Raw genomic sequence first — 14,363 nt, forward strand, 5'->3', positions numbered from 1 at the left:
AAACTGCGGGACGCGTTTGATAATAAAAGGCAAGTACCAAAATTGAGCAAGAGACGCTGTTTCAAATGAGGCGCGCGCTCCGAAACACACCACAACGAGACAAGCAACGTATATTTTGGGCTTTGTGCGGATCTAAACGATCAAATATACACAAAAATATATCAAAATGGCCGTCTTGGAGATTCACTTAAACAGTTTATTCACTTAAATACAGTTTGTCTTAAATGGGTGTAAATAGTTGTAATAATGATTAGATCTGCATTTGGTCTTAAAGAGGCAGCAGTCCAATAATTCTGCTGACGATTGCTCCATTAATGTGAATCAAACAACAAAAGGCAAAGAGAAAATCAGTCGCAGCTCTTGAATGAAAAATTTTGGCTTTCATAAGCTTTAATCTATCTATGATTTAAACTATGCAGTGTTATTTTGTATCTGACTTTATTAGATGTCTTTTTAGCCCATATTACTCTTGAACAGTAATGTCAGACATTACTGAAATTAAAGCACTGGGTATATAATTTGTATATTTGTTTTATTGTATACTTTTTTTTTGTTTGACCATGTGTTTGTACTTTGTTTTTGGTGTCCTATGTCTTAATATAAATATATAAAACACAAAAGCCTGCTCCCTTCTGCATAACACAGCCTACATATTTGTTTTGTTAAAGCATTGCTTTTTCTTTTGCTATATATATTTATTTTACATTTCAAAATATAAAGCAATATCAATTATGTTCTAAATATTTTTTTTCCTTTTTTTAATATAACAAAAAGAACCGATAAGAATACCGTTAAAGTACCGGATCGATAAGGAGTATCGGTAAGAGTAGTAATACCGTTAAAACCTTAACGATACCCATCCCTAGTCCCAAGTCTGCCTGATTTCATAACTCGACAGCTATAATATAACGCACCGCCTTTTACCCTCACATAGGCAAAACTGTGAGAATATGGCAATCCTTAGTTAAGAGGTTTAGCCATCTTGAGGTTGTTCAACATGGAGATTGAGATTCATTGGCGTCCATCCCAGGATTCATTAATGCAGACAAAACACAAAGAACAACATGAAAACAGCACTCAGTATACAAAAAAAAAGGAATTAATAAGTGTGGTAGAAAGTTGTTTTCCACTGCATTTTGAAGGAAATTCAGTATGGCATTGTGTAAATACAATTGAGGCGCTTTTTCTTTTCATGAGTGTTTTTGAATCCGAGGGTCAGTGTTTTGGTGCAAGACGAGCCAGAGTTGGTGAAGAGTTTAAGGCCCAGATGGTGTGTGTGTGTGTGTATGTACATCATTCTGTGTAGTATTGCATCAGACTCTGCGAAGGGGAGGGAACGAGCGCGTGAGCGAGGAAGAGTGAAAGCATTGCTAGGAAACCAGTAAGTAAACAGGGCTGATCACACAGATGGTTTTAGAGAAAAGCAGTGAAACTGTTTTTTTGCTTGATTTAGCTTTAGTTTCTCTACGTGCTGCAACTCTGCTCTCATCTTTTTCTCTCACTGTGAGGGTGAGGGGGCAGAGTGTGTGTGTGAGAGATTTGAGGACAGAAATTTGTATAATGACATGGGTATTACTAGTGTTGCTTTCGTCAACGAAAATTATGACGAAATATTGTCGTCAACGAACCGTTATCACCTGACGAAAACGAGACGAGACGTAAATGCTGGTCATGTGACGATGACTAAAATACATGTATAATGCAATATCGTTGACAAATAAAAACAAGACTAAATGTGGTTTACAAAATAAAAACTATGCTAAAATGTCTTCATTTTCGTTGACCAAAACGAGACGAGACGAAATGTTATACCGTCACGACGAATGAGAGAGTTGTGCGTGAACCCATGGCTTTGTCGGGTTTAAATTCTGGTTTGCGATCTGGTCACCCGATTATCAGCGAATTTAACAATATTACTCCATTAGTTATTCTATTAAAATGTCTCATTGATATATTTGACACATTCATAATCATTATCCTACTTTTGCCGGTTCTTTGTGACAGCTGTATGTTATTGGCAGCGTCTCTGGTTACATGAACGCGTCACCGCATCGCACCAGAACATGGAGATTTCATTTTAGAGAATAATCGCACAACCTATTCAATATTCTTTAATTAAATAAACTAATCGAATATTCAAAAATCGTGACTCATCCCTGCATGGAATCTCTTGTTTCTTTTCCCAAATCTTCACTCACGTCTCACCCATTTTCTAAAGGGATTATAAACGTTTCTTCATTGGTTCGCTTTTAATTAGGCCTATTATATTCGTATTCTTTACTGTGGTAAAGTAGAAAAACGCTGTAGGACAGATAGCCTACATTTGTACTTGCATGTCAAATTCTTTTTAACACAGTTTGTGCTTGTTATATTAGACATAGGGCTCGTCAAGTTTAGTTGTAAAGCGCGTTTCACACGCGCGGGTGATTTTTAGTTTCACTTTCTCTGGCAGCGCAATCTCAAACATAGCCTAAATATTTTGCCCTTGTGGAGGATAAAATTCGCTCTTCAGACCAATTTACATCAAGTAGAAAACACGAAGATATCATAATGATCGATGGTCTCTTTCCTGCTCGTGTCCCACATCCCTCTCAGAGCGCAGAGTGGTAGGCTATATCACACGTCTTTATGTGGAAATATAAAATGAGTTTTTATTTTTTTTAAAGGTCCATTACAGTAGTGAAAAAAAAAAAAAACTGCCACCGTCACAGCCCTAAATATACTAAATATAATAAGATAACCTTGTTTGAAATTCTATATTGACTGGGTTAAATAGAATTGCATTACTAAAAAGAGACTAAAATACAATTTTCATTGACTAAAACTAGACTAAAATTTCATGAGTCCTCATATAATCTCATATTTAAAATGGCTTTCAAAACATACGAAACAGTGTTTTATTAAAAATTAAAAAATGTTTTCTGTGATGGTGTGTGTGTGTGTGTGTGTGTGTGTGTGTGTGTGTGTGTGTGTGTGTGTGTGTGTGTGTGTGTGTGTGTGTGTGTGTGTGTGTGTGTGTGATGGGTTGGTTTAGAGGTGTGTGTGTGATGGGTAGGTTTAAAGGTGTGTGTGTGTGTGTGTGTGTGTGTGTGTGTGATGGGTAGGCTTAGGGGTGTGTGTGTGTGTGTGTGTGTGTGTGTGTGTGAGATGGGTAGGTTTAGGTGTGTGTGTGTGTGTGATGGGTAGGCTTAGGGGTGTGTGTGTGTGTGTGATGGGTAGGTTTAGAGGTGTGTGTGTGATGGGTAGGTTTAAAGGTGTGTGTGTGTGTGTGATGGGTAGGCTTAGGGGGGGGTGTGTGTGTGAGATGGGTAGGTTTAGGTGTGTGTGTGATGGGTAGGCTTAGGGGTGTGTGTGTGTGATGGGTAGGTTTAGAGGTGTGTGATGGGTAGGTTTAGGGGTGTGTGTGTGTGTGTGTGTGTGTGTGATGGGTAGGTTTAAAGGCGTGTGTGTGTGTGTGTGTGATGGGTTTGGTGTGTGTGTGTGATGGGCAGGCTTAGGGGGGTGGGTGTGTGTGTGTGTGTGTGTGTGATGGGTAGGCTTAGGTGTGTGTGTGTGTGTGTGTGTGTGTGTGTGTGTGTGTGATGGGTTGGTTTAGAGGTGTGTGTGTGATGGGTAGGTTTAAAGGTGTGTGTGTGTGTGTGTGTGTGTGTGTGTGATGGGTTTGGTGTGTGTGTGTGATGGGTAGGCTTAGGGGTGTGTTTGTGTGTGTGAGATGGGTAGGTTTAGGTGTGTGTGTGATGGGTAGGCTTAAGGGTGTGTGTGTGTGTGTGTGATGGGTAGGTTTAGAGGTGTGTGTGTGTGATGGGTAGGTTTAAAGGTGTGTGTGATGGGTTTGGTGTGTGTGTGATGGGTAGGCTTAGGTGTGTGTGTGTGTGTGTGTGTGTGTGTGTGTGTGTGTGTGTGTGTGTGTGTGTGTGTGTGTGTGAGATGGGTAGGTTTAGGTGTGTGTGATGGGTAGGCTTAGGGGTGTGTGTGTGTGTGTGTGATGGGTAGGCTTAGGGGTGTGTGTGTGTGTGTGTGTGTGTGTGTGTGTGTGTGTGTGTGTGTGTGTGTGTGTGTGTGTGATGGGTAGGTCTAGAGGTGTGTGTGTGTGTGTGTGATGGGTAGGTTTAGGGGTGTGTGTGTGATGGGTAGGTTTAGGGGTGTGTGTGATGGGTAGGTTTAGGGGTGTGTGTGATGGGTAGGTTTAGGGGTGTGTGTGTGTGTGTGTGTGTGTGTGTGTGTGTGTGTGTGTGTGTGTGTGTGTGTGTGTGTGTGTGAGATGGGTAGGTTTAGAGGTGTGTGTGTGATGGGTAGGTTTAGGGGGGTGTGTGATGGGTAGGTTTAGGTGTGTGTGTGTGTGTGTGATGGGTAGGTTTAGAGGTGTGTGTGTGATGGGTAGGTTTAGAGGTGTGTGTGATGGGTAGGTTTAGGGGTGTGTGTGTGATGGGTAGGTTTAGGGGGGTGTGTGTGTGTGATGGGTAGGTTTAGGGGTGTGTGTGTGTGATGGGTAGGTTTAGGGGTGTGTGTGATGGGTAGGTTTAGGGGTGTGTGTGTGTGATGGGTAGGTTTAGGGGTGTGTGTGTGATGGGTAGGTTCAGAGGTGTGTGTGTGATGGGTAGGTTTAGAGGTGTGTGTGTGTGTGTGTGTGTGTGTGTGTGTGTGTGTGTGTGTGTGTGTGTGTGTGTGTGTGTGTGTGTGTGTGTGTGTGTGTGTGTGTGTGTGTGTGTGTGTGTGTGTGATTAATTAGCTGCGCAGTACTTGGTAGCCTTGTTGTCCGCCTAAATGAATTATAAATAAACATAAAAAACTAGTAGGCTATTTGCAGTATATTAAATCGTTTTTGACCTAATTATTTTGCACTGAAATGACACACTCGAGTCTGTCAGCTCTGACAGCGTTGCATCACGTGCACCTGTGCAATATCATAGCCTATGATTTCCGAAAATAGTACTGTCAACTAGTGATATCAGCAGAAGAACTGTTGAGGAATATGCAGCATAATTTAGACAATTGTTTTTGTCATGTTATAATAACTGACAGACACTATCATTTCAGCCGCTCTGTGGAGCTCTGAGCATAGGAGCTCAGCTTCGCGGCTGAGACACGAATAGACTATTAACTTAAAGCTTTTACTCTTAAACACAAAAGGCACATCCATTTTAGTAAAAAAAAAAAAAATTATTAAATAAACCAGATCAGGACGAGAGCAGAAACAAAATAAAGTGCATAACTGAAAAATAAAGCATAGGCTCAAAACAAATACAAACTGTGGGCACAGTGCAATTGCCCATTAGGCTCCAAAAAAAATTAAAAAAAATAAAGTGCCCAAATGAAAATAAATAATACTAGAAATAACATACTAGAAACAGACGGGGCAACCTAACGCAGACAAGTTAGCTTACGTTTTCAGGTGATATCCCATGTTTGTTGTTGCTTGCAAACTTTGCATTCGACTTTTTCCCGTTATCTATTTTTGTAAAATGCTGCCACACTGCCGATAACTTTGACATGGTAGAGGAGGACTGACTGAAAATTAAACGCTCACAATTAAATAAATATTCAGCAAACCACCAGACCAAGGCCTTCTAGTACTTTCTTCAATCTGTCTCTAGTGGGTTGGGCTAATCCAAAAGAAGTGAAAACAAGGGGGGTGTTCTGAAGACAGACTACTGAAAACACCCCCATTAGCAATTAGTGCTTTCCACCTGATGGAATTAACATGGCAAAAAATCGACCAATCAGAATTTTGGTCAAGCCAGAACGTATCGGCCAATAAATCGACTAGTTGACTGGGAGATTAGGTTTAGGGATATTGTGTGTGTGTGTGTGTGTGTGTGTGTGTGTGTGTGTGTGTGTGTGTGTGTGTGTGTGTGTGTGTGTGTGTGTGTGTGTGTGTGTGTGTGTGTGTGTGTGTGTGTGTGTGTGTGTGTGTGTGTGTGTGTGTGTGTGTGTGTGTGTGTGTGTGTGTGTGTGTGTGTGTGTGTGTGTGTGTGTGTGTGTGATGGGTAAGTTTAGAGGTGTGTGTGTGTGATGGTTAGGGTTAGTGTGTGTATGTGTGTGAGATGGGTAGGTTTAGGGGTAGGGTTAGTGTGTGATGGGTAGGTTTAGGGTTAGTGTGTGTGTGTGTGTGTGTGTGTGTGTGTTTGTGTGTGTGATGGGTAGGTTTTGGGGTCAGGTTAGTGTGTGTGTGTGTGATGGGTAGGTTTAGAGTTAGTGTGTGTGTGTGTGTGTGTGTGTGTGTGTGTGTGTGTGTGTGTGTGTGTGTGTGTGTGATGGGTAGGTTTAGGGTTAGTGTGTGTGTGTGTGTGTGATGGGTAGGTTTTGGGGTCAGGTTAGTGTGTGTGTGATGGGTAGGTTTAGAGTTAGTGTGTGTGTTTGTGTGTGTGTGTGTGATGGGTAGGTTTAGGGTTAGTGTGTGTGTGTGTGTGTTAGGGCTGTCAATCTTCCTCTATAATACTATTCGAATTCCATTCCTTATTTTATTTAATATTCGAATAATATTCGAATATTAAATGCTCAAATCATCCTATTATTAATATTTATGACATTACACAGTCTTATGGATCGCCAATGCAAATGCGTGATGTTGATCGGTCTCATATCTTCACAGATAAACTGTGTCAGTTTGTCTGTTATCTCCTTTTTGCGGACAGCTGGTAAACGTTTTCGTTTGAAAATGTATATTTTTCTCTCCATTTTGGCCTTCCGTCCACACTGAGACGGCGTTTTTATTAATGAAAACGAATCTTTTTCGTAAACGCACTCCAAAGTGGATAGGCTACATTTGAAAACTTCGTTTTCACGTTGTAGTGTGGACTGGGAATCAAATTGTCAGGAGTGGTGATCTCCGTTTCCGTGGAGACATTGCTCTCCGCGATTTTTGTATTGTTATGATACAGCGTGGATAACGTGCACAATTGTTACGATTCAAAAACGGTAGCCTATTGTTCATCAGACGAAACAAAAGCATTTCATTTTCACATGCGTGTAAGCGAGAAAGATTGCATAATTTTCTTTTTTAAATATACATAAAGCAATATTCGAATAGGAACTTGAGCATTCGAATAGTATTGATTTTTTAAATATTCGAATTATATTCGAATTTCGGAATTCGTTCCAACAGCCCTAGTGTGTGTGTGTGTGTGTGTGTGTGTGTTTGTGTGTGTGTGTGTGTTTGTGTGTGTTTGTGTGTGTGATGGGTAGGTTTAGGGGTTGGGTTAGTGTGTGTGTGTAGAGTTAGTGTAGGGCAACAGAATATGCTGTCAGTACAGTATAAAACCATTACGCCTATGGAATGTCCTCTCAAGTATAGCAAAACGAACGTTTGTGTGTGTGCACGTGGATGACATCATAGTCTCATGACAGTGGGGTGTGTGGGCTGGGCGGAGACGCTCTCGCAGCAGAAACGGCTCGACGCTGCGCTCAGCTTTAGCTTTATCCCTGCACTAAGAGCTCTTTAATTAGCCTTCATTAGCACTGCCAGTAGCAGACAGAGACCCAGCTGCTCCAGTCCCACTTCCTCTCAACAATCACACACATTTACGGATTATTTGTACAACCACATGTGGTCTTATGAAGAGAACTGGTTAAAATCTTCATTTTTTTTCCATTGCGTGCACCTTTTTCTTTTTCTTTTTTTCATAATACTTTGTTACAAAGTTCAGGGACTCTCAACTAGGGTTTGGTATCGTACCAACAAGGTAAAAATAATTTTTCAGATATCATTCACATTTATTCTGAGTCTTAATGCAAAACATTTGATTGTAGCTGAATACCATGAACAAAAATGAACAGGCTAAAGATCGCTTTCACAAGGAGCTTTTGCCTGTGGTTTAAAAATACCATAGAAAAAACAACTAGCCTAACTAATATCATTTCCAGTAGCACTTTATTTTAAAGGTCCCATGACATGCTATTTTTTGTAGGCTTTAATATAGGCCTTAGTGGTCCCTAGTACTGTATCTGAAATCTCTTCTCAAAAATCCAGCCTCGGTGCAGAATTATAGCCACTACAAGCCAGTCCCAGAATGAGCTTCCTTCAGACAGGCCGTTTCGGTGTCTGTAGCTTTAAATACTAATGAGGAGGAGAAAGGCGGCGCAAGGTGGAGGGTGGGTGTGGCCTTGACCATCTTGCGCAACGGTACCGGTCCGTGCATGTTTACGTTGGATATAGCAATGGCACGAGGACACGTTCAAGCATTTCAGTTTGACCCAGAATCTGATCCGGATGGAGAAGCAACAACTCAGCGGTTCCAGCAGGACATTTCCGAATGGTTAGTTTAAAATATTATGTCTGGATAGGGTACTTTATTCGGATGGTTTACAGTTATTATCATGTAGCTAACGCTAACCTACTGTTGCCTTTTCATGAGAGATCTGTAACATCTGTAATTTATCTTATTACAATTACATCATCAAGCTCTGCGATCTTGAAATGCGGATATCGCGCGCGCCGTATAACCAACAGGAAAACGGTTATCCAAGTAACAAAGAAGTGTACAACACTCGCGTTACAGTGTGTGTATTCACACACATAAACTGCATGGCTGCATAGCTAATGTGACAGCCACATTCTACGTGTAACAGTCTAGGCAAACATAAACAGTAAAGCAACACACTTATATATCATTAGTTGACTTACTTGTCCGAGGTGTGTAGCTGAGCCAAAGAGAGTGATCCAGACTTTAGTTTCAGACGTTCAGCAAGCCCAGCTCTGTATTAACCCTTCGGTGTTCATTTGTACATCCAATTATTGAGCAATTGTTATGCTTCGCTCGCTCAAAAGCCATGATATCTCTCGTGGACAAACTAAAATCGCGCACGCGCGTTCCTACGTTAATTCCTTCCTAGCTCATTTTCTCATGGGCGGAAATATTCTCTGGGCGGGCAAAGCAGAGACAGGGGAGGTAACATTCCTCCTTATAACGTCACAAGGAGGAGATTCAAGATCAGCGCGATTGAGCTTCCATTTTCTCAAAGGCAGAGAAAGATAGCAAAAGCTCGATTTACACCGATTGAAATTTCTAGAAACTTGGGGACCATATACAGGCTAGGGGAACTCATATTAATGTTAAAAAACCTCAGAAAGTGAAAATTTCATGTCATGGGACCTTTAAGTTACGCGTTACTACATGTACTTACTACAGTAATAACAGTAAATTATGCATAATTACAAGTAACTAACCCTAAACCGTAACTATAGTATTAATAAATATTATTCAGTACATAAGGACAATGTAACTGTCACATAAAAATAAAGTGTAACCTAAATTTCAAGCACTATTAAAGACAAGTAAACGCGTTTTCTTAGTCGGTTATGTCTTTGGTGAACAAACAGTTGACAGTGTTTACGAGGATATTTTGACTTTTGTGTATTTCTCCGTTCAAGCGCAAAAACACATTTAAGAGAACACTGTTGCGCACTATATAGTATGAGAGGCGGCTTTGTGCACACGTTTTGGATGTGTGTGCAGCACAGAAAACAGCTTCCAAGTCTACATGCACTTAAACGGTTTAAAAGTAATATTAAAATGCACACAAAGAAATCGACAAGAGAAATCGAAGCGCGCTCGTCTTTATCGAATTTATCGATTTCTAAAATGAAACCAGTTCTCGATACCCAGCCCTTCTCTCAACTCCATTTAATACATTTTACCATGTGAAATCCATTCAATGCTTGTTACTACCCCCCCCCCCCCCCCATCAGCATGGAAAATTGGCCTATAGCTGTAAAGTACTAAGAAACCACAGGCAGAATGAAGCTACCCTGTACGTGTCGTGTCTCTTAAGTATGGCTGATGTGCATGTTTGTAGTCTAGGAGTTTCTGCAGAATGTGCTGTATTTGAGATCTGAATATCGAATGGCTTTAATGGTGGGCTTTTGGCAGGACTGTGTGTGTGTGTGTGTGTGTGTGTGTGTAGCTTTGAAGATGGTGGGGGTTTCTGATGGCTTCCAGTTGTTGATGTGAAAGGTCTGGAACTGTTTCAAACCCCTCCTCAAATTTCTTACCTCGTGTTCACTGAGTATTTATCACACAGAATATCTCCTGTGTTGCTTCGAGTCACATTAGGAAAGCTTTTATAGACATACACGTATGCTTCCCTTATCTCAGCACTTTTAATGGTGAAATTTATCTTATTTTAATCGTTTCACTGGGCAGCAAAGATTTTTTCCGTGTGTGTGTGTATGTATGTATGTATGTATATATATATATATATATATATATATATATATATATATATATATATATATATATATATATATATAAATCATAATCTGTTTAAATTGTAAAATGTGGTAGCTGTCCAACTTTTGAACTTATTTACAGAAATATGTCCTACAGCATTTTGAACATACTTTTTTTCCGTTATATAAGTATATAAACAATTTTTAACCCTAAAATCCGGATGTTGGGGAAAAGTTCCATAGCCATATATTATATATCCAATAAAGATGTACACAATAATGTATAAAAACTAGTGCTGGGCAACGATTAATTGCATCCAAAATAAATGTTTGTTTACACATAATATATGTGTGTGTACTGCGTATAATTATTTTGTGTATATATAAACACACACATGTATATATTTAAGAAATATTTTCATGTATATCTATATTTATACATAATTTACATTATATAAATATTTTATATATAAATACAATTTTCTTAAATACATACATGCGTATGTGTGTATTTATATACAAAATAATTATACACAGTGCACACACATATATTATGTAAACACAAACTTTTATTATTTTGGATGTGATTAATCGTCGCCCAGCTCTGATAAAAACATACATAGTTGTATCTTCTACATTTCTTCTTTTTGGCAGTAATATTTGAGCACTTACTCATTTGCTGTTTCCTATTAAACTTACACTATTTCCCATGTTCCCCTAGGATAAAGACAAAGGCTCGTCAAACAAGACTCCTAAATTGGACCGCAGCGATGGTGTGAAAGAGATGAAAGAGAAAGCTCCTAAGAGGAAGCTGCCCTTCACCGTCGGAGCCAATGGAGATCAGAAAGATTCGGACTCTGGTAAGGGGGCGGGGCCAGTTTGTTGCAATGAACTATGGGTAACAGGAAGTGTGTGTGTGTGTGTGTGTGTGGGCTTCTGTTGTTGTTTTTCTTCAGTACTTACTCTGATCCCAACTGAATGTGGAATTTTGCACATTTATGCTGCATTTTATTTTTTTAAACATGATTGCAGGGTAAAATGATTTGAATTAGTTTTACTTTTCCATTCGTTCGATTTGTTGATCATAATACTATAGTATTTACTCTGATCCCAACTGAATGTGGAATTTTGCACATTTATGCTGCATTTTATTTTTTTAAACATGATTGCAGGGTAAAATGATTTGAATTAGTTTTACTTTTCCATTCGTTCTGTTGTGTGTTGTTTAACTTGTTTGGAAAGACGGTGTTTTGACTGTATTTTTGGGTTCTGTGGTTGTTTGAGTCTCTAAGCTTGTAGCGAGCCGTTGGCAGGACACCCCCACCCCCCTTTGAGACGTGGCTGTGAGGCGTGAAGCCTTGCCCATTTTCTCTCTCATCACACAATGCCTGAAGTGCTCATTGTAATGCTAATAGGGGGTGTAGTCACGTCCGTTCTTTGATTGGCCTGTCTCAATGTTTCTCTCTCTTTCTCTGACCGTTTCCAACACTTATTTAGCCGTAAACACTGGAGTGTGGCTTTTGCGTTTGTTTCATCTATTAATACCCCTTCACATATTCCATCAGAGACTCAAATCCTCACTTTTAGGCCATGCAAACCTCTGTTTTTATGCTGCATCATTGTCTGTTTCTGATGGAACACGTCCAGCTCTTGGCTTTGTTCCTCGTGCACGTTCACCGGGACTTTCTGATGTAGTTGAGCTGGTCTCTCCATGGTCTCCTCCCCCAGTTGGACGGTTTCCAGCACAGGACTAGTTAGACCTTTGTTCTGTTACCGCAGTGAGCTCATACAAAACACCCTTTCGGCTGCTTCTGAAAGTTGGACGCTCATTTAACATTTTAATGGGTGCTTTTTAATCATGAAGTGTTAGCAGCAGTTGCTACCAAAGCCATTATAAACTCAGTCCTGGCCGGAATGAAATGGAAAGGAAGATGTTGCTGATGGAGACGGAGTTTTGTTTTTCTAAGCTTCTGTGAGCTAGAGTTGGTTCCTCAAAGAAAACAAACCTAAGAATAGCACGAGAACAGCTGATATGGGAAGGACAATTGGATGCACTGATTTTGAAATGTTTTAGTCACTTAAATATGAATGGTAACTGATATGATTATAAATCTATACTGTTTTTGTAGGTTATAAAACAACCAAACTTAGTGCTTAATTTGCACTGTGTAAACTTAAAAATAAAATAAACATTTTCAGGGTTTGTACAAGGTGCTTAAAGTACTTGAATTTGAAATTGAAGTCCTCGAAAACCCTTGAAAATAGTGATATTTATGAAAAGGTACTTGAAAAGTGCATGCTTAAATTATTGAAAGACAATATATGTGAAATTAGTGTTTAATTTTATTGATAAAACAATCTTTTCACACAAAATCAACGGTGCAACCAGTCTGATATAGAGCCATTTCACATGGCTATGAGAGTGATATTGCTCATATAAATAACCAAGTATATGATACATCTTTCATTCTTCAGATCAATCATATATTCACGAGAGAAAATATCAGTTTGAATAAGGAATAAGCGATATCTTTGTCATCGTATCCTTTCAGTGGTTTAAGTTACCGCAGTCATTGCTTGTGCTGCACTTTATTCATACCATTTTGTTTTATTAGTTTATTTTTATTTATCGATTTACCTTTTTTTAGAATTTGAAATATAATAAAGATATTGTTTGATAAGTGAGATCTCTGATTGTAATCCTTGAAAACCAAAAAAGTAGTGCTTGAAAAGTCCTGGAATTTCATTTTACAGTGTTATAAACCCAGGGTTCGTACAGACCGTTTTTTACCTGCTGTTTTAATCCAACAACCTGGTATAGAGAAAAGATGCACTGTTTGTATCGGTTCTGTTTCTGGCGGGGCTAGTGAATAGTTATGGCGCGACTGAGATCATTATTGTATTGAAGTCAAAGTAAAACGCAGCCAGCTTCACTCGTCACCCTTTCTGTCCTCCATTTTCTGGACGTTTCCATTTAAAAATACATAATTTATCCATCTGATATTTTTACATCTCTCTCGCGGGCTCTCGGTGTGCGTTCTGCATTGAGGGAGACCGTCTCTGCCACTTATCCATAGAGCTGGAGAAACCCACAAGGCCCAAGAGCACTCAGAATACTTCTCTCATCTCACGGTCTTCTTGCCTCCATCTTCTTGTGTTTGCTCATTACCGCTCCTGCGCTTTCTCAGGCCGCAGACATCTTTGCTGCATTATGTATTAGACACAGAACTTGGCATGGAAGTCGAATGCAGTGCATCTGCGCGATGCATTTAGCTTGCAAATAACGATGCATTTCCATTTTACAGAGTCCGAAAGGCTTGTGAGGCGCTTTTTGCACTCGGGCTGGGTATCGATTCACATGTTCCAACTCGATTCGATTTGCATTCTCGATTCTAAATACGATTTTCGATTCAACTCAGTGAATATAGATTTAATACAAATCCTATATTTATTTTAAAAAAGAACATTGAACATTAGTTTACAAGTGGTTAATTAATAAAAAGATATTAAGAGCCATAAACCTGTATATTAAACTCTTTTTTTGCTGCATTATGTATTAGACGCATTTGCACGATGCATTTATCTTGCAAATAACGATGCATTTCCAGAGGATATTACAGAGACCGAAAGGCTTATGAGGTGCTTTTTTGGGGATATGCACGGCACGATGTGATATCTTTGGGCAGACGGTGGACGAGAGCATGTTGTGGATGTAAGGGTGAAGGGAGTGGGTTGGCTGATAAGAGACAGTAATATTTGCTGCCCACGCCTTGCTAACGCTGGCAGGCATGTGCGCTGGTACACTTGCACACGCGATTGGTCTCTGGCTAACATGCACACACACTCGCATTTAAAACGAGAAGAGATTCGCACCAGTGATGTTCTCTGGCCTTCGTACGGCCAAGCCATTGAGCGTTACTCATGTTCCTGCAGGGAGGATGTTTTTTATAGTATTTCATTTAATGTCATGCAGAGCTTTTATGAAATATTCACCAGTCAAGTCACCTTCATTTATACAGCGCTATTAACGATATAGATTGTTTCAAAGCAGCTTTACAGTGATGATAGGAAATTACAGTAACAGAGATTGTTTTGGCTTTACAGCAGCTCTGGAATAAAGTTATTGTCCAGCTAAAGTTAGTTTTTGATTGATTCACTTCAGTTGCAAAGATCATTAGTTATTAACTTAGGGGGC

General features: G+C 39.7%; 1 protein-coding gene across 2 annotated transcripts in view; it reads left to right on the forward strand.

Moving 5' to 3' along the window:
* Positions 1-14,363, forward strand: part of ankrd11 (ankyrin repeat domain 11) — a 162,875-nt gene that overhangs the window by 122,837 nt on the left and 25,675 nt on the right. For both annotated transcript variants that reach the window (XM_081358790.1, XM_081358791.1), the window contains exon 4: positions 10,890-11,028. In XM_081358790.1, the coding sequence (XP_081214916.1) occupies positions 10,890-11,028 (139 nt within the window). The remainder of the gene's footprint in view (positions 1-10,889; positions 11,029-14,363) is intronic.

This window comes from Scardinius erythrophthalmus (assembly GCF_964197995.2).
Source record: "Scardinius erythrophthalmus genome assembly, chromosome: 2".
Classification (NCBI taxonomy): Eukaryota; Metazoa; Chordata; class Actinopteri; order Cypriniformes; family Leuciscidae; genus Scardinius; species Scardinius erythrophthalmus.